This window comes from Ictidomys tridecemlineatus, chromosome 4 (assembly GCF_052094955.1).
Source record: "Ictidomys tridecemlineatus isolate mIctTri1 chromosome 4, mIctTri1.hap1, whole genome shotgun sequence".
NCBI lineage: Eukaryota > Metazoa > Chordata > Mammalia > Rodentia > Sciuridae > Ictidomys > Ictidomys tridecemlineatus.
In genome coordinates, this window is record NC_135480.1 from 14,512,423 (window position 1) to 14,531,291 (window position 18,869).

Here is an 18,869-nt window from a genome sequence, read left to right on the forward strand (position 1 = left end):
TCCTCCAAGACATGATTTATACAGCCAACAAAAAAGAGGCCACAAAGGCAATATGGAACAGGAATATACAATTTATGGATACAGTCACACCTTCTGAGAACAGAGTGTTCCCTGAAAGGACTGAATGAAGCTGGGAGTACAAGATGCCCAACTTCCCCAACCAATAAGTGCCCATTTACTTTCTTGAATTTTTGATGCCAAGAAAAAAATAATCAGAGAAAACAAGTAATTTGACTATAGCCCCAAACTATATCTGCCACGGCATCCCAACCCAGAAAACCCACTCCAACAAAACAAGAAGTCAGATGATGCTTCTAGAGGTAAGTCCACCCAACTCAGCACAGCAGCAATATTTCTTATTTCTTAATCAGTATTTAACACCTCTGGAAAAGTTCAAAATGAAGCATGGGCATTGGATAGCCCATCACCGAGGGTAAAGCAGCTTCCCAATAAGGATTTTACCCTCTCCATGACCATGCCAAAGTCCTACCTGCTGGTCTGATGGAGAGAGGGGTTACCTGATGCCGGCGTGTGAGGGTGCCGTTGGCCATGAGTGGGTTGGCATCCTGTGGTGAGACCCGGACGCGTTCCAGTTGCGCCGAGACGTGGCGCCGTTCCTCCTCCAGCGCCCGGGTCAGCTTCTCAAACTGGGCCTCTTGTTCCTTCACAGAGGCCAAGATGCTGGCGGTCGACTCCACCTCTGAGTCGTCCATGAAGGTAAGGGGCAGAGCCGTGGCAGGGCAGGGTAAAAAGGAAGGTGGATCACAGAGGGAGGAGGAAGGAGGGAGAAGGCCCCCCTCACTTCACACTATCGGGAAAGGATAAGAGAGAGGAGAGAAAAGATCACAGGTCAGAGAAGACAGATGAATTATTAATCCCAGAGCCAAAGATGCCCTCTCGTGGTTTTACTACAATGCAGAAAGCAAGCCACCACCAAGCCCGGGGCCCATCACCAGTGTCTACTCAAGCAGAGTCCTTTGCCCACTACCTTCCTCAACAGCCCACCAAAAGTACCTACTGAAAGGAAAGTGGTGACTAGATCTGTCAGTAGGAGGAGAATGTGACTAAATGTGGTAATCATGGCATGAGATTAAAATTAGATTCTTTTTCCCTGGAAAAATTTGCTAGTATCAATTTAATGAAAGTTTTAACTTCATGGTACAGACAAGCACTCACTGTCCTTCAGGGCCAAGCCACTTCTAAAACAAGGCAGTACAGATTTTACTTAACCTCTCTCAAATCTGTTACTGATACTGCTATAATAGGGGCAAAATGTACTAAATTAATATGCTAAATTAAAATCCCAACTAAGAAATGTAAAAATTGGAAAAAAAAAATACCTCCCCCTCATCAAAGGTGGAAGGACAAAATTAAGTCCTCCATGTTTGATACATTTATGGATGGGTCTTTCTAGCTTCCAAACTATACTACAATATTGAGGGCAAAATGTGCCTTAACTGAGACGAGATAGTAATAGAAGCACAAAACATAATCTATGGGGGGTGGGGGGGACACTATTTCCTAGGACTTTTACCTCTTTGGGAATAGGAAAAGGAGCAGTAGGCTCAAACTCTTAAAAAGTACATTTTGAAGTAGTTCATATTCTAACTCCTAGATGTCAAAGGCTAGAACTTCCTATGACTCTATAATCTTACAGAAAGCTCTAAACAGATTATCTTTTTACCACTTTACTTGTTCTAACTCAGAACAAATACCCAAGTATCTAGATGGTTTATGTGTGTTGTTTATACAATAAATGATAATATATCCTTATTATATAACAGCAAGTTGGCCAATAAATCAAGAAGCATTGTAGTCATACTGCTGTACCTAGTTGATTGTCACTATGGGTGACCTTATGGCCAGTCCAAAAGGCAGGTGGGAGGTAATCTCCCCTACTCTCCATTCTCTCATCAACCCCCTACCCCCGTGGAAAAAAGCCACTTAAAAATATTTATTTATTCTTAATAAATGTGATTTTAATACACACCTGTTAAGAGAAGGATCGTAATTGATTGTTTTAACACAGAGAACAGCCCAGTCTAGATTCAAAAAAATCATGGAAGAAGCATCCCAGCCACCACAGCAAGGAGGAAGCAGGATGGAGAGAGCTGCAGAAATATTTGAAAGAAAAATGGAAATGAGAGGAAAATAAAATATGCCCAATGCATAAATACAAGAGAATCAAGGGGAAGTTTGAGGAATAAAAGGCATTAATTTAAAATATGATTTGGATGGGGAGGTTGAGGCAAGAAGATCCAAAGTTCAAGGCCAGCCTCAACAACTTAGAGAGGTTCTAAGCAACTTAGCAAGACTTTGTCTCAAAAAAGAAAAAGGAAAGGGCTGGGGATATTGCTCAGTGGTTAAACACCCCTGGGCTCAATACCAAAAAATAAATATATACATTGTGTGTGTGTGTGTGTGTGTGTGTGTGTGTGTGTACTGAATGAATGAACTGTAATTGCTTAATGTGACCAATGCCCTTTAGACTTTGCTATGTTCAGATATCTGGGCTTTGAATGTAGTTTTCATTAAAATATGGACTCTATTGTCCTATCAAGAGTTCCTCTATTTGCACCTCTATACAGAATCAAGAACTGTTTATAATATGGATAAAAACCCATTTATCCCTTGTTCCCAGCAATCAAATTGGGGAGAAAATTCCTGTTGGAATGCCCTTCCCCCTTCTTTTCACCCCTAAGGCAGAAACCTCAAAGCCCAGTTCCAGCATGCCCACAAAGACATTGAGAAACCAATGCAATAGTAGCAGTGGGGAAGACAAGTAGAGACTAGCCTAGACTGAATCTTTTGCTTAGGTTCTGTTTCCCACGCTCCCCAGAGCCCCACCAAGCACAAAGGATTGGGCCTACTTGCCTTAGAGTGTATGCAGCATTCAGCAAGCAAGAGTCCCCAGAGAAAACTGATAAACAGGTGCCCAAAACTCTTGAATTAATTCATTCCCTAAATCAGAAAGTATACCGCCCCCCCCACCCAGATATGAACTCCCACAACCACTTATCAACTCCTGTTCTTCCTTTGAGTCCAAAGCCCATTGCCACTTTCTCACATTCCTACCCTACATTTTAACAGGCCACTCAAAGGTCTTATAATAAGTATCCTTATCATTAAAAACTGTTCTCTTTCCATCTCTATTTCTTCATTTTAAACACTTGCCCTTATCCGCTATGTACAATGACCTATGAACTTCCACACAAAGAAGACTCCACTTAAGAGAGATTCTTCCAGTTACTGAGCTTGAACAGCGCCTGCAGTGCAGTTACCACTCTGGCAACCTCGCCCTGTAATCTTCCTTGCTAATAAAAGCCCAAACAACCACTACATGGGACATACAGAGACAACACTCCCTGCTGCAGAAATTGTTTGTTATCCTGCCATAAATGACTACTTTTTGACCCCACAACTTAAACTCAGAAAAAGGGAGTTAGGAAGATAGGAAAAAGGTAGGTCAGAAAGCAGTGTCTGGAGAAACATTAGCTTCTCCCATCTTCATAATTTTAAAGCTGACCAAATTGAAAAGGACAGTACAGCTGGTGGGAAGAGGAGGTCAGATTCCTAGTCTAAAAGCAGAAAATTTTTCTGCTTGAAGAAGGCAGAAGCAAAGGCTATGTTGGACAGAATACAACTCAGAAGACCAGTCCCAGTCCTCACTCTGCCACTCGCCAACAATGGCAGTTAAGTCCCTGCCACATACTCATCTGTACAATGCCAGTATCACCAGCCCAATGTAACTCAAGAGTTGCTGTGCAGATTCGATGAGATAACTCTTATACAAATGTGAGGTACTAAGTTGTTTCAAGAGTTAGTTTCTGTCTTCCAATTACATTACTTCATGCTACTATCTCAGCTCCAAACTATTTTGTGAAGTAGTAGATTAAATTAACAATTAAGATCATAGCTGAGGCTAGGTGCAGTGACCTACATCAGTAATCCCACTGGCTCAGGAGGCTGAGGCAGGAGGGCTGCAAGTTCAAGAGCAGCCTCTGCAATTTTGTGAGACACTGTCTCAATTAAAAAATGAAAAGGGCCAGGAAGGTAGCTCAATAGTAAAGCACCTCTGGTTCAATCTCTAGTACCCAAACAATGGATTACCCTACTCAATTTTAGAGGTCTCACCTAGGCCAGTGTTTCTGGGACAGAGGGCACTTCTCTAGTGCCTGGCACTCATTACAGCATTACAAATCTGTTAATACCAATTTTTTTATTCTCTATTCAAGGCCTTACCAGTATTATTACAAAGGAAAAAAGAGAATGTGAAAAGAACTAACAATTGCTGAATGCTTCACACTTATTATCCTGGCAATCCTAATAGTAACCACAAGGAACTAAGTTTGATTGCAAATTAGAAAACAGACTCAGGTGAAGAAATTGCCCAAGTCCCCATAGTTAATAGCAAATTTTGAATTTAAACCCAGGTCTCTGCCATTCCCAAGCCTACATTCTCTTTCTACACCACGCTGCCAAGTCCAAAAAGATATGCAGTATAAGATACATGAGCGAGGGCTGGGGTTGTGGCTCAGTGGTAGAGTGCTTGTCTAACATGTGTAAGGCCCTGGGTTCAATCTTCAGCACCACATGAATAAAAAATAAATAAATAAAAGATATTGTGTCCAACTATAACTAAAAAATAAATATTTAAAAAAAAGATACATGAGCGAGCCTCTATGCCCTACAACTACTGAGAGCTTTCTTCCTAACTATCATAAAAATAGGGGGAAAGAAGATGTTTCCATTTTTCTTTAGAATAAAGATTATTCCTTTTCTACATTAGAGAGGGGAAAAAATGAGAAAAAAGAAACGAGTGGGGACAAAGAATAATGACATTGAGCAAGCTACAGAAGACCAGTCTTGCAACTCAGAAATTTGATGACGTTTCTTCTACAAGCCATACACATCATAAAAAGATAATGCTACAAACCAGAGCTGCAAACCATTAACTGACTTTGGCAGAGTCAGGAATGGCTTATAAGTCTGGTCCAACACCTTTCTAGTTTTGCCACTTAATGTTTCCAAAGCGTTCACTTTAAAAAAAAAAAGAAAAAAAAATCAAGGATTCCTGATGTGAAAAGGGTGGCACATAAAATGAAACTTGTTTTTCTCCTAAGATTAATATTTCCTAAGAATAGTCAGCCAGCTTTATGATTAACAAGTTTTAGATCCTATATTACTGGATCCCATCCACACTAGAAGGCCTACCTGTTATTACCCAGAGTCTACAGCAGCAAGATTCCCTCATTCAAGCAGTGACAATGATAAAAGTTCACTCTCTGCTGTCAGAACTCCAAACCAAAACAAGTTAAATTGAATCGGTGCCCAGAAGGCCAAACAATTAGACAATACCAAACAAATAATAGGGCAAAAACCAGTCATCAATAGCAAAGTCCCTGAAATGATTTGTTCTATTGTAAACCAGCTATAGAAATATAATTTGGAATTATGATTCTTAAAGGTTAAGAATATAGGTTTTGAAATCTGACTGGGTTCAAGTCACAGACCTAACACTTATATAATATCAGACCAGTACCACCTATTTTTAACCTCGGCTTTCTTGTCGATGGAGAAGTAAAAACACATAGGATAACTGTGAGGATTAAATGAGATGATTCATGTAAGTTCATAGGAAAAGGTCTTAACACATAGAAAGTTATTAATGTTACTACTACAAATACTTCTATAAAACACAAAGGACTAGAATTTTGGTGGTGTTGCAGAGTTTCTGAGTAAATCACACATCTCAATATGCACTTCTCATTCTATAGGAATTCTTCACACTCTCAATGGGAAAAAACAAAATAACACTCCAGACTAGGAGTCAAAAGACCCAGGGCCTAACTACTGGCTCTGCCAAAAACATGCTAGGCAATCTTGAAGAAGGTATAGCCCCTGAAAGCTTCAATTTTTATTACTTAAGTCAGTCAGGGTGGCACACATCAAACCTCAGCTACACAGGAAGCTGAGGCAGGAAAACACAAGTGCAAGGCCAGCCTCAGCAATTTATCAGGGCCCTAAGAACTTAGTGAGACCCTGTCTCAAAATAAAAAATAGAAAGGGCTGGGATGTAACTGAGCTAATTTATTTTCCTTCCCACCATGCAGTTCACATAAGTACATCCCATGATGTGACCAGATTTAGACAAACAAGCCTTTACTGGAAGAGAAAAAAGAATTTGTCCCAAGATGAAGAACTCTATGGGCTGGGGATGTGGCTCAAGCGGTAGCGCGCTCGCCTAGCATGCGTGCGGCCCGGGTTCGATCCCCAGCAGCACCACATACCAACAATGATGTTGTGTCCGCCGAGAATTAAAAATAAATAAATGTTAAAATTTAAAAAAAAAAAAAAAAAGATGAAGAACTCTAAACTTCTTTTGAGTTCTTGGGACAGAAATTTTATTCTCTGCAGCCAATCCCAAAGGTAGTTCTCCTCCTTTCTTCTTATTTATGCATTATAAAATCAAACCAATGCCATAAATTTATGCTTTTCCTCTAAATGCAATGATAAGTAAAATTTCACTTCCACCGTCTTCTAGGCATATAAAGTAGTTTTTTAAACAAAATGCACTGAATCTCCTTCTAAAGACTACCAATCAAGGCCAGATGCAGTGGTGCATACTTGTAATCCCAATAGCTCAGGAGGTGGAAGCAGGAGGATCGAGTTCAAAGTCAGCCTCAGCAATTTACTGAGGCACCAAACAACTGAGACCCTGTCTCTAATAAAATACAAAACAGGGCTAGGGATGTGGCTCAGTGGTGGAGTGTCAGAGTTCAATCCCCAGTACCCCTCCACATACACACACACACACACACACACACACACACACACACACACACACACACACACAAGAATACCAAACAAGGCCTGGGGTTGTAGCTCAGTGGTACAGCACTTGCCTAGCATATGTGAGGCACTGGGTTCAATCCTCAGCACCAAACAAAAATAAATATAATGAAGTTATTGTGACCATCTACAACTAAAAATATTTTTTAAAAGCCAATCAATAAAATATGGCCACTGAATACTATAGAACTGTATGTGACAACATTTAAGAAAGAAAGGATCTGCTTCAAAATTCAAAATTAATTACTCTTGTTCAATCACAAATACACACAGAAAATTGCCACTTTGTTTCTAAATCAAAGGAATATATTTTGTCAAGTTTTTTCTATGGCTCCTTATCAGAAAGAGTTCTTGTACCTGAGTCCAAAGTCTAAGTACCCACCCTCTGTTCTCACTTGATGTTCCACCTTCTGAAGCTCAGTCAGAATAATTCTAGTATTTCACTTGTCGACTAACTTCTATGCTAACCTCAAGTCTCTGGGGCTGACCGGCATTTAGATCTAAAAGGGGTAGGGGTGCTGGGTTGTGGCTCAGTGGTAGAGCGATTGCCTAGTCTAGCATGCATGAGGGACTGGGTTCATTCCCCAGCACCATATAAAAAACCTAAATAAACAAAATAAAGATATTGTGTCCATCTACAACTAAAAATATTAAAGAGAGAGAGAGATGGGCATGGTGTTACAAACCTATAGTCCCAGCTACTCAGGAGGCTGAGGCAGGAGGAATGCTTGAACTTGGGGCTTAAGGTTGGCTGGGCAACACAGCATAACCAAAAAAGGTCTAGAGAGAACCCTGCTCACTTCACAACCTCATCTCATTCAAGCACTACTCAGAGCAACAAAACCTATACTTCAGAAATGGCCTTGTCTTAGCAGTTTCTGTGCTAAGTTCAATGCCAGCCTGGGCAACACAGCAAGACTTCACTTCTTCAAAATGATAATAATGAGGAGGAGGAGATGGTGATGAAGATCATGGGTATGATGCATACACCTGTGACCTCAGGTACTTGGGAGCCTGAGACCCTGTCTCAAAATAAAATAACGTCTATCAGTGTAGAGCACTTGCTTAGCATGTTTGAAGCCCTGGGTTTAATTCCCAGCACCACATAAAAAACTCCTAGCTAAATGGAACTTAGGTCCAATGGGGCTCCTTAAACTTATCTGTCTTATAATCATGACCCACAGTTACTGTTAGGATTTAAAGTTTTTACTATGACTTACAAACAGAACAAAACAAAACAGGAAAGGGAGTGTAGGTCAGTGGTAGAGTGCTTGCTTGGCAATGCATGAGGCAAGCCCTACATTTGATCCCAAGTACAGCCAGGGGATAAAAATAAAAGAACCAACAGGTATGGTAGTTCATGCCTGTAGACCCAATACTCAGGAGGCTGAGACAGAAGGATCAATTCAGCCTAGGGTTCAAGACCAGACTGGACAACATAGCAAGCCACCATCTCAAAAAGGAGAAGGGAAAAAAAAAAAAATAATCACTTCTATCATCATGATAGACCTCCTAAAATTCAGAAACCTGATAAAACATTTGTCTTGCTCCCATCCAAAGTATTCTGGGAACCCCCTCACCAAGCCACACTAAAATGGCTAAATGCTAGACTGGCTTTGAAGCAAAGCAAGGGTGTGGTTCTCAGCTAGTGAGAGGGCCCAGAACTGAAAGGGTATGGAAAGAAACAAAACCTGCTTCTCTCTCAAGCTGCGTGACACACACATAGGACTGGTCTAACAAGTCCTTCTGATCTCTCAGGCCGGGCAGCCTCCTTCTCCTCCCCCATTACCCACATGCCTCTCAAAGGCCCTCCACTGGGACCGATAACACTGAATTTTTCTCTCAATCCAGAGTCAGGGGCACACAATTACTTACCTGGATCCCTTTGCAACCTTGCCAAAGGCACCTCACTTACCCTTATAAGGAGAAAACAGGGCTTTTGGGAGAGGCCGGTAAGGAAACAAAGATAAGAGGGAGGGGCAAAAAAACCAGGGAGGTGTCAGACTAGAGGAAGAGGAAAGGCCAAATGCCTTTCTCCTTCCTAGTAGAGGAGGGAGAAAAAGAGAGGGAGGTCAGGTACATAATAGGAAGTAAGAAAAATTTAATTGAAATGAGAAGGTATTGTTAACTCCCTTGTCATAAAAGAGATCCTAAAATTAACTGGGACACCTTTTACTCTTCTCCCACTCTAGGCTAGAAAGAATATATTCATGGAAAAACTTAACCTTAGGGTTTGCTAGAGGTCACCCTCACATTCCTTTCTTAAAAAGGCCAGATTTTAACAGATACCCTTACTTTTTATCCATGGCATTCCTGCCTCTCAATCTCTTTGTCTATCATTTGAAGATAACTTGGAAAAGGTGAAAGCATGCAATAGAACCATATTTACAAAGTCCCACTTCCTCAAATCTTTGAAAAGACATCCCCCTCTATCAAGTTTAGAATACACCTCCCTTTAGGGCCAAGCAGCAAGGAGAAAGGTGTAAATCTATGAAGAAATCAATCTGAAGAAGTGTTGAAGTCTTGTTTCAACCACAGAACAGGTAAGAGGAGGAAATGTTTTTCCCTATCTGGATGAAAGTGAAAATTTAACCCTAAAAGGGGGAGAAAAGTGTGTATTATTGATCTCCCCCAGAAGTTCATATATAATCCTCTCAATACCCTCTAAAATAATGACTACTGCCCCACGGCTTTTGGAGATGGGGTTTACATTGCCCAGGCTGGTCTTGAACCTATGGGCTCAAATAATCCTCCAATCTCAGCCTCCCAAGTAACAGGTATGTGCCACCTAGCCAACTAGTGGCTCCCTTTTCCAGATGTGTAGACTATATCAAAAGTAGTTGTTATTTCAGGCAAAGTGGCACATGCCTGTAATCCCAGCAGCTTGGGAAGCTGAGGAGGAAGATCGCAAGCTCAAAGCCAACCCCAGCAATTTAGCAAGGCCCTAAGCAACTCAGTAAGACCTTAAAAATCATTATAAACCCAATGCAGATGCTTTTTCATTGGGTAGGGAGAGGAGCAAGATGGGATGGAACCAGCTAGACCTTGGGTCTTTCTTTCATTTCAAAGAGCAAACCTCTACTGTTCTGGAAAAGAAAGCTTACAATCTACTTGAGACTTATTTCCCCTTTTAAGGGACAAGAACTCAGGAGGAAAAGTAATAGGGAAAAAAGAGTCCCCCACGCCATTTATCTTCACAGTGGCTACCCTGCTCTAGAAAATGGCTATCTCGCCACATTCTCTGTTCACCTCTCTGGAACAAAGAAAACCTAATCACAAATATTCCTATTCTCATTTTTACTGTAACATCCCACTAAGCCAAAAGCAAATATCAGAGTTGGGATGGGAAAAAAAAGGAACTAGAGGCAGGGAAGATTGTGCTAGCCAGCATCAGAACAGAGGGGAGGGATTGTTCTAGGGGTATGTTAGCAATCTGCCTCTAGGGCAGCTGTCCTCCTTGGCAATCAAAGGCAGGTCTGTGTGTGTGCTCCAGCTTGGCAAGAAGTTGAGAACTCAGCCACCCAATCCACAAAGTGAGAAAAGATGCCTGTTTCACAGCTGGAATGGAGGGCAGGGAAAACACAAAACAAGGTAGAAAAGAGAAGAAGAAGAGGACAAACAGTGCCACAGGTGCCATTTTAGTCTAGACATGAGGGGGAGCGGGGGGGGGGGGGGGGGGCGGGGCAGAATGCCAGTAAACTAGTTATGTACAAACACTAAAGAATTGCCAGTAACCCTCAATGAAATCAAAGAATGGATTGTTTTTTTCCTGCTCTGAATATAAGGATGAGATCTAAAACACAGGACCCAGCATTACCTGTTTCTCTCTGTCCCTTTCAGATCCAATAAGATATCTACAATATATATATAACATGAACATTATTTAACATCTAACTCCTTCTAGACTTCCTCTTTTAATTAAATCCTAGAGATCCATAAGTAATAGTAGCACACACAAAACTCAGTAAAGCTTCTCAATGCTAGGAGATCAAGGCCATTTATATAACTCAAGTGCTAAGACGTAAAAGGCCACAGTCAGAATTCACACCCTCTAATCCCTCGGAGTAGCTAGATGCTCCCAGACCCATTAGACACACAAAGGCTGCTCTCTTCTCAGTAGAGCTCTATAGCAGAACCGCTCTCCAGGGACAAAGAGATTTCACAGGAGAACCACAAAGACATCGCCCCTCTCTGTTCCCCCACTCCCAGCTTTCTCACTTCCTGTCACAGTAGCACCAGACCACAGTCTCCCAGAAACAAACAAATACAAAGTGCTGGATTCTGGGCTGCAAGCCAACCACATTCCAGGGCATCCTGTCTACCAATCACCAGCCAGAGCTCCCACTTTGCCCTGCACAGTTCCTTATCATGTTCGGGAAAACAACCCTCCCTCCCTGCCCCAAGCCAACACTACACAGGACAAAGCTCAGGCATTTAAGAATCAGCAGAAAGATACTATGTGTGTGGATCTAAGAGTCTGGAGGGGGTGAGGGATTTTTAAGATTCCTGCTTGGTAAGTGTCTTGAGACAGTGCACTGGGAATTTTAAACTTATTGGTGCTGTTACATTCAGCGCAACCACATGTGACAAGTTCCCCAAGAAAGCTTCATTATGGCAATTTGATCACCAACCTGAATTCAGTCAATGAAATATTCCCACTTGGAGACTTTAGGGTATATCTTCTGTCACCTTCTCTATCACCCACTTCTGCTTTCAAAGTCAAACTATTTCCCCTCCAAGCACAGAACCAATTCCGAAGACAGGCCCCACAGAGAACAAACAAAGGCAGCAGACTCCACCCTACAAAGAGGCAGTTTATCAAGTGCAAGGGGTGGGGGTGGGGGTGTAAAGTTCCCTACTTCCCTAGAGAGTAAGAGGAGGGCCACTAGGAATTGCACTGTAGCTCTGGCAGCAAAGAGGTCACAACAGCAACCTCAGCTTTTCCTGCTGGGCTGCAGAAATGCAATCTAGAAGAAGGAAAACCCTCCCTTCCAAAAATAGAATAAATGATACATTTCTTCTATTATCTTGTACAGCCTATTGGAAGCTAGTCCCTAAACCCCAGAAGCAAAGATGCATATAGAAGTAAAGCTCTATTTGCCAGAGATTCCTGAAATCCAAAGAACCTCGATTCCCTGTGCATAAACACAGTAATGCTCAGCAGAGTTCCCAAACCAGAGGGGCATTCCATGCAACTAACCAGTAATATGCTACCTTTTCTCCTTTGCTTCTTCTAGACCCTCTCCTTCTTGGACTTGCTAAAAGCACATGGGTTAAATCCTGAGCTAGCCAGAACATGATGCAAAAGGAGCTAAGCATAAAACAACACAATTTAGAAGGATTTAATTCTTATCTGGATCTGACACAACCAGGTGGAGAGATAGAGTGGGAATATGCACAAGAGTGGGAATATGCACAATAGTAAGCCACTCTAGGGCGGGCATTCTAGGGCTGGCTGGAAAATAATATTTAGTAACACTATGTTTTAGAAAAGAACTTCAGCTGGGTGTGGTATTAAGAGTTTGTAAACCCAACTACTCTGGAGCTTGAGGAGGAGGATGGCGAATTTGAGGTTGGCCTGGGCAATCTGATGAGACCCTGTCTCAAAATTTAAAAAAAAAAAGAGCTGGAAATGTAGCACAGTGGTAGAGTATTTGCCTACCGCATACAAGGCCTTGGGTTCAATTCTCAGCACTAACAAAAGAACAGGACTTCAACAGCAGCGTCTAATCTGAAAATTCTGTCACTGAAGCACACAAAAAAACATGTTTAATATCTCTTACTTAGCACCAAATCAAGATTCCCTTTTTCTCTCAAAAATACTGAAAAATTAGCTGGTGCTATAGCGCAAACCCATAATCCCAACAATACGGGAAGCTGAGGCAGCAGGATCTCCAAGTCAAGGACAGCCTCAGAAACTTAGCAAGATCCTGTCTCAAAAAAAAAAGGGGGGGAGGAGTTAGGAATGTAGCTGGGTAGTAGACCACCCCTGGGTTTAGTCTCCAGAAAAATAAATCCCCAAAAATAAAATTACTGAAAAATTAGTTACAAACATTAGTATTCTTACCCAATACTCCCTCATTGTCCAAACCACATAAATCAGAGCCAATTAAGTGTCAGATGGGCATACATGAACAGATTTAAAAAATAGTAGCACCTATGGGGAGTTTTCTCAGCATCAAATTGAGCAGGTGAGAGCAAAGGAGTGCCAACTCAGAAATCCAGTCATCCTTGAGTGTAAGGAACATTAGGAGACTAAGTATAGCTAACCAATTACATTCAACCTAATTTCACCAGAGGAGCTGGTTCTAATTGTACTGGGGGCTATATGAAAACGTTTGGAAAACCCAACCAATGGAATAGCGAATGGGTAAGAAGGAAGTCCCTGAAGGGCCCAAGACTTAGCTGAATACTAAAATGGGAGGATGAATCTGCTTTGCTATCTAGCTTCCCAGCCACCCCTTGAAAAAAAAAAAAGCTGAAAGAATTAGAGGGAGGGGAGGCAGAGTCAAGAATGTAATTGGGATTGGTTTAGCTACATTCCAACTAGCCAAAACATCCCATAAAGTTAAGAATGCCTGAGAATCCAGTTCCATTACATGAGAGCTAGTAGGATTCTGCTATCCAGTTCCAGTTCCTCAGCCACCCCTCACCTCCAAAAGCTCTAAAAAGAAGGCTAATTAAGATGGTTTGATGAAGGCACCAGCTGTTTCCACTGCTTGCACTCCTTCCCTCCCCTACCCTTCCCCCACCTCCTGAGAGTTTAAACTCACATCAAACACTCAATACAATTGGTCAGTAGGAAGAAGAAGCCTGGACTAAAATAGCAGGAAGGGTGCCAACTGGCCCTACTTAGAAGGAATGCATTCTTGGCTCAATTTAAAAATAAGAAACCTTTGTCATCCACTCTCTTCTGCCCAAATATGTTCTGCTTTCTACAACCCACCCCTCAGGGTCAAATGGGTTTCAATTTCTTCCCTGCAACTACTTGGTCTGTTTTCAAATGTCAGACAATACAGGAGAGATGCACACAAAACTGAATGTAAAATAACGTGTGGCAGATTAGAAGGCTGCCTGAAACTACAAAAGCCAAACCTAGTACAGAGCTCCCATGTAAAACCAAAGAGACAAGAACATACCACAAAGGCGAGCGAGCAAATGTTGTACAGCCACACTTAAACAAAGATGGTAACTCAATTTCTTAAGGCACAATCAGTTAAGAACACAATCCCAGAGACTCAGGAAGCTGACTGAGGCAAGAAGACCACAAATTTGAGGCCAGTCTTAGCAATTTGGTGAGACCCTGTCTCAAAGTAAAAAATAAAAAGGACCCGGGGATGTAGCTCCATGGTAAAGCGCCCATGCTTTCAATCTCAGTATCCGCCCCCACCAAAAAAAAAAAAAAAAAAGGAAGAAAGAAAGAGTACTAACATTACCAGCTCCTCCCCCACCTATATTCCAAGTTGGCCAGTTAGCCAAGAAGGAAGGGAAGGAAGCTAGCACTTCCTTTTCAGACAGGAAGTAAATTGGCCCTTCCTGTCCAGTTTTAAACAAATTATCCAGCTGAGTTTCAATGCAAACATCCTCTCCAGAATTTGTTCCACAATTTCAAAATGGAGAGGGGAAGAAGAGATAAGGTCTAAAAGGCTCCCTTTGCCCTAACAGGCAAGTCCTCCATATCTTGTAAAGTACTAGCATAACCTCCAAATCAGGGGTAACATCTGTAATTTCAAAATATAACAGGACACAGGTATATCACTTCAAATTAACCACCTTCTCACATGCTACCACCTTGAACTACCAGTCTTCTCTACTTCTTATTCTACCTAAATAACTACTCACTGGGAAATAATACATATATGAAGCTTAATTCAGATTTTGTGATACACAAACCTGAGATCAGAATCATCTGGGAAGTGTTTTCAAAAAATACAATCCTCATACTGCAATCTCTGGAGGAAAAGTCTGGGGATTCATGTTTTTAAAAAGTCCCAAGAGTGATCCTATAGCATTCAGGGAACCACTGTACTACTGGCCCATCCCCAACAACCCTCAAACCACAACATTCTTACAAAAAGGGCACTGGTTATAAAATACATTATCTGGGCCTGTTTTTACTGCTCACCAGACAGCTCAAATCATTACTCAGTATGGATTAGAGGTTCTTAAAAAGCATGAATTTAAATATAAGGATGAGGTCTGGGAAGCAGCTCAGTGGTAGTGGAGTGCTTGCCTAGCAAATGTAAAGCCCTGGGTTCGAGCCTCACCACTGAAATAATTTACATGATAAAAAACAAAGTGAAATAAAATATCAGGCATGGTGACACATGCCTGTAATGCTAGGGACCTGGGAGACTGAGAAGGGAGAAACACAAGATCAAGGCCAGCCTAGGCAACTTAGTGAAATGCTTGGCAACTTAGCAAGACTCTTAAAAACAGCTAGGAGTATAGCTCAGTGGTACTTTCTTAGCATGTGTAAGGCTCTGGGTTCAAACTCCAGTACCACAAAAATAAATGAATAATTAAATGTAAGGAAGGCAGGCTGGAGTTGTGGCTCAGTGGTAGAGTGCTAGCATGCACGAGGCACTGGGTTCGATCCTCAGCACCACATAAATGTAAAATAAAGATACTGTGTCCACCTAAAAAAAAAAAAAACTTAAAAATAAATATTAAAAAAAAATGTAAGGATGGCTGGAATGGCAGTCCTAAATCCTGTTTTCTAGGACCCAGAACCTGGAAGGAAGGAACTATTTCACTTGCCAACACCACCCTCTTGGGAGTCCTGAGTTGCTACAATGGAGGTGTATTTACACTGCAGGCTGGGCAACCTAATTACTTTTAAAATGTCCTAGTTAAAATTTCCTCTAAAGAACATAAGATCTGTGCCCAATTTTCAAAGACTGAGTCCATATTCTATCCCAAAAGCCTTTGTAAGTCTTAAATCTACCATTCAAGATCTCCCGGATATTTCTAGCGTACCTGATCACTTATAAGAGAAATAACCAGAAACTCTGGATTCAAGAGTTACTTCTGACACTTATCCAAGCAAGTCACTTTAACTCTGGTTTGAGTAAGAGCCAATGAGTAGCAAAATGTCTTTATAATAACTATAGGGAGCCTAACAAAGTGGCACATACCTCTGATCCCAGTGGCTCAGGAGGCTGAGGCAAGAGGATTCCAAGTTCAAAGCCAGCCTCAGCAACCTAACAAGGCCCTAAGCAATTCAATGACATCCTGTCTCAAAATGAAATATTAAAAAGGGCTGGGATGTGACTCAGTGGTTAAGTGCTTCTGGGTTCAAACCTCAGAAGAAGAAAAAAAAGAACTATAAATGACTAGGACTATGGCTTAGTGATAGAGCACTTGCCTTGCATGCAAAAGGCCCTGGGTTCAATCCCAGCACCATAAACAAAAAAAGAACTATAGAGAAAAATATTTCCACAAGGAAGCATGAAGACTTAATGAAGAACAGCATTCAAGTGTGGTGACACATGCCTAGAATACCATCTACTTGGGAGGCTGAAGCAGGAGGATTACAAATTCAAGGCCAATCTGGGCAACTTAAGGAGACCCCATCTCAAAATAAAAAGCAAAACGGACTGAGGACATGCTCAGTGGTGGAGCCTTCTGGGTTCAATTCCCGGCACCACAAATAATAATAATAATAATAATAATAGCATTAAAATACATACTCTCAGAACAATCACAAATTCTCGATTTTTATCTACATATGCTGAAGTAATATATCAACTAGTTATTTAAACCAACTTCAAAATCTTGGGAATCTTTTGATTGCCTGCAATATTTCCCATGCAAGTCAAGACAGTTACTTGACCAAAAGAGAAGGGAATTGGAGGGGTGAAACATCTCCTGATTAAGGTCATCTCCTAAAGATGACATTAAGTAACAGGATATGAACTAGATAAGTATAATTAAAGGGAAGAATAGAGGGTAACCAGGTCAAGTACCAGGACTAAGAACTTCAGGAAAGAAAGGGAGAACAGGAGGGAGGGAAGGAAACAGATAGACAGATCTTTCACTGAGGAACAGACTAGCTAAACCAGAAGTCTTGAAAGGGATAGAAAGAGTGGGTGATTCAAAACACAGGTACTCTTGATATCCTTTTATTTTTACAGATACTCTTTTACTTTCATTCATGGGTTGCCACAGAATACCAAATTACTAAAAAGTTGGTGCTTCGGGCTGGGGATGTGGCTCAAGCGGTAGCGCACTCTCCTGGCATGCGTGCGGCCCGGGGTTCGATCCTCAGCACCACATACAAAACAAAGATGTTGTGTCCGCCGAGAACTAAAAAATAAATATTAAAATTCTCTCTCTCTCTCCTCCTGTCTCTTTAAAAAAAAAAAAAAAAAAGTTGGTGCTTCTTCCTCAGTTTCTATCAAAGACAACCAGGCAAAGTGGCTCGGTATGTATTTAATAATGCCTAATGAGCTAAACATACATATGGAAAGGGAAAATATAAATCTAGAGTTAGTTACCAGGGATGATCATGGCTCCAATGTACAAGACAGAAATATGAGTACAGTGACCTATAAAGCGTTCCCTGATAAATTAAAAAGAAAGAGCGGGCTGAGGTGGTTGCTCAGCAGTAGAGCACTTGCCTAGCATGTGTGAGGCACTGGGTTCAATTCTAGCACAGCATATAAATAAAATAAGTAAATAAATAAAGATCCAGCAACAACTAAAAAACAATATTTTTAGAAACAAAAGAAAGAATATCAGTCCCGAAGCCATCAAATTCCAAAGATGAGTTTCAAGGAAGCAGGAAATTTTGGTTGAAGAAGCAAAAGAGGAAGCAGCAAATAAGCAGGGCAAGCATAATTTCTGGCCAAAAGCACATAAACCAAATGAACAAAGGTTGTACTAAAAGGAAATTTTACTAGGTCTCTCACTGTGGTTCACAGAAAGCTGTGGGTAATAAGACACCTGTAGACAAGAATAAAAATTTTGATCTCACTTCCCAAACACATACAGACTTATTCTAAGTAACTGTCCTAACATTATTCTCAAGACAAGAGTCATCAATCTCTGCAAAATCCGCCAATTACGTTCATGGGGCTTCAGCAATGGGAGAAAGATGGAGGATATGACTACTGCTGCCTCAACTTACAAGAAATACACAAAAAATTGACAACAGCCAACACAAAAAATTGATAATAACATTATCTCTGGTGCCTGAGGTGAGGAGACAACTTTTCTATGCGCTATATAGTACTAAACAAGGTCCTACACTATTCCCCTTTTCCCCACAAACACCCTCTTTTTTTTTTTTTTTTTTTACTGGATATTTAACTCAGGGGCACTTTATTTACCACTGAGCTACATCACTATCCCTTTTTATTGAAACAGGCTCACTAAGTTGCTGAGGCTGGTCTGGAACTTGCAATCCTCCTGCCTCAGCCTCCCAAGTCACTGGGATTACAGGTATACACCATGCACCCAATTTACTTTATCCTTTCCCCCTTCTCTTTTTTGCTTACTGTCACCAACCAGCCTAAGGGTCTTTTCACTTTCTACTCCTCATATGTACATGACTCCATCCCTCATTTCTTCTGGTATTCTCAAACATACCTTACACATAAGGCCTTTGTTGTCCAACCTATACAATAAAACTCACTCTAGCCAGACACGGTAGTACATTTGTAATCCCAGTCACTCAGTACATTTGTAATCCCAGTGACTCGGAAGACTAAAGCAAGAGAATCACAAGCTAAGGCCAGCCTCAGCAACTTAACAGATTCCTGTCTCAAAATAAAATGGGCTAGACCAATCCCAAAAAAACAAATGCCAAATGTTGTCTCTGATATGTGGACACTGGTCCATAATCGCAATGGGGGGAACTCGGGAGGAATGGAGGAACTTTAGATAGGGCAAAGAGGAGGGAGGGGAAGGGAGGGGGCAGGGGGGTAGGAAAGACAGTGGAATGAGATGGACATCATTATCCTAAGGATATGTATGAAGACATTAATGGTGTGACTCTACTTTGTGAACAACCA

General features: G+C 41.3%; 1 protein-coding gene across 16 annotated transcripts in view; it reads right to left on the reverse strand.

Moving 5' to 3' along the window:
- Window positions 1-18,869, reverse strand: part of Ctnnd1 (catenin delta 1) — a 49,730-nt gene that overhangs the window by 20,327 nt on the left and 10,534 nt on the right. For 11 of the 16 annotated variants that reach the window (XM_021730627.3, XM_040284310.2, XM_078045993.1 and 8 more), the window contains 2 exons: window positions 1,991-2,111; window positions 519-808 (listed from right to left, as the gene is read on the reverse strand). The exons of 1 other annotated variant lie outside the window; for it this stretch is intronic. In XM_021730627.3, the coding sequence (XP_021586302.2) occupies window positions 519-713 (195 nt within the window). In that variant the 5' untranslated portion in view covers window positions 714-808; window positions 1,991-2,111. The remainder of the gene's footprint in view (window positions 1-518; window positions 809-1,990; window positions 2,112-18,869) is intronic. 4 more of the 16 variants (XM_021730624.3, XM_040284306.2, XM_040284305.2 and 1 more) reach the window with 1 other exon arrangement.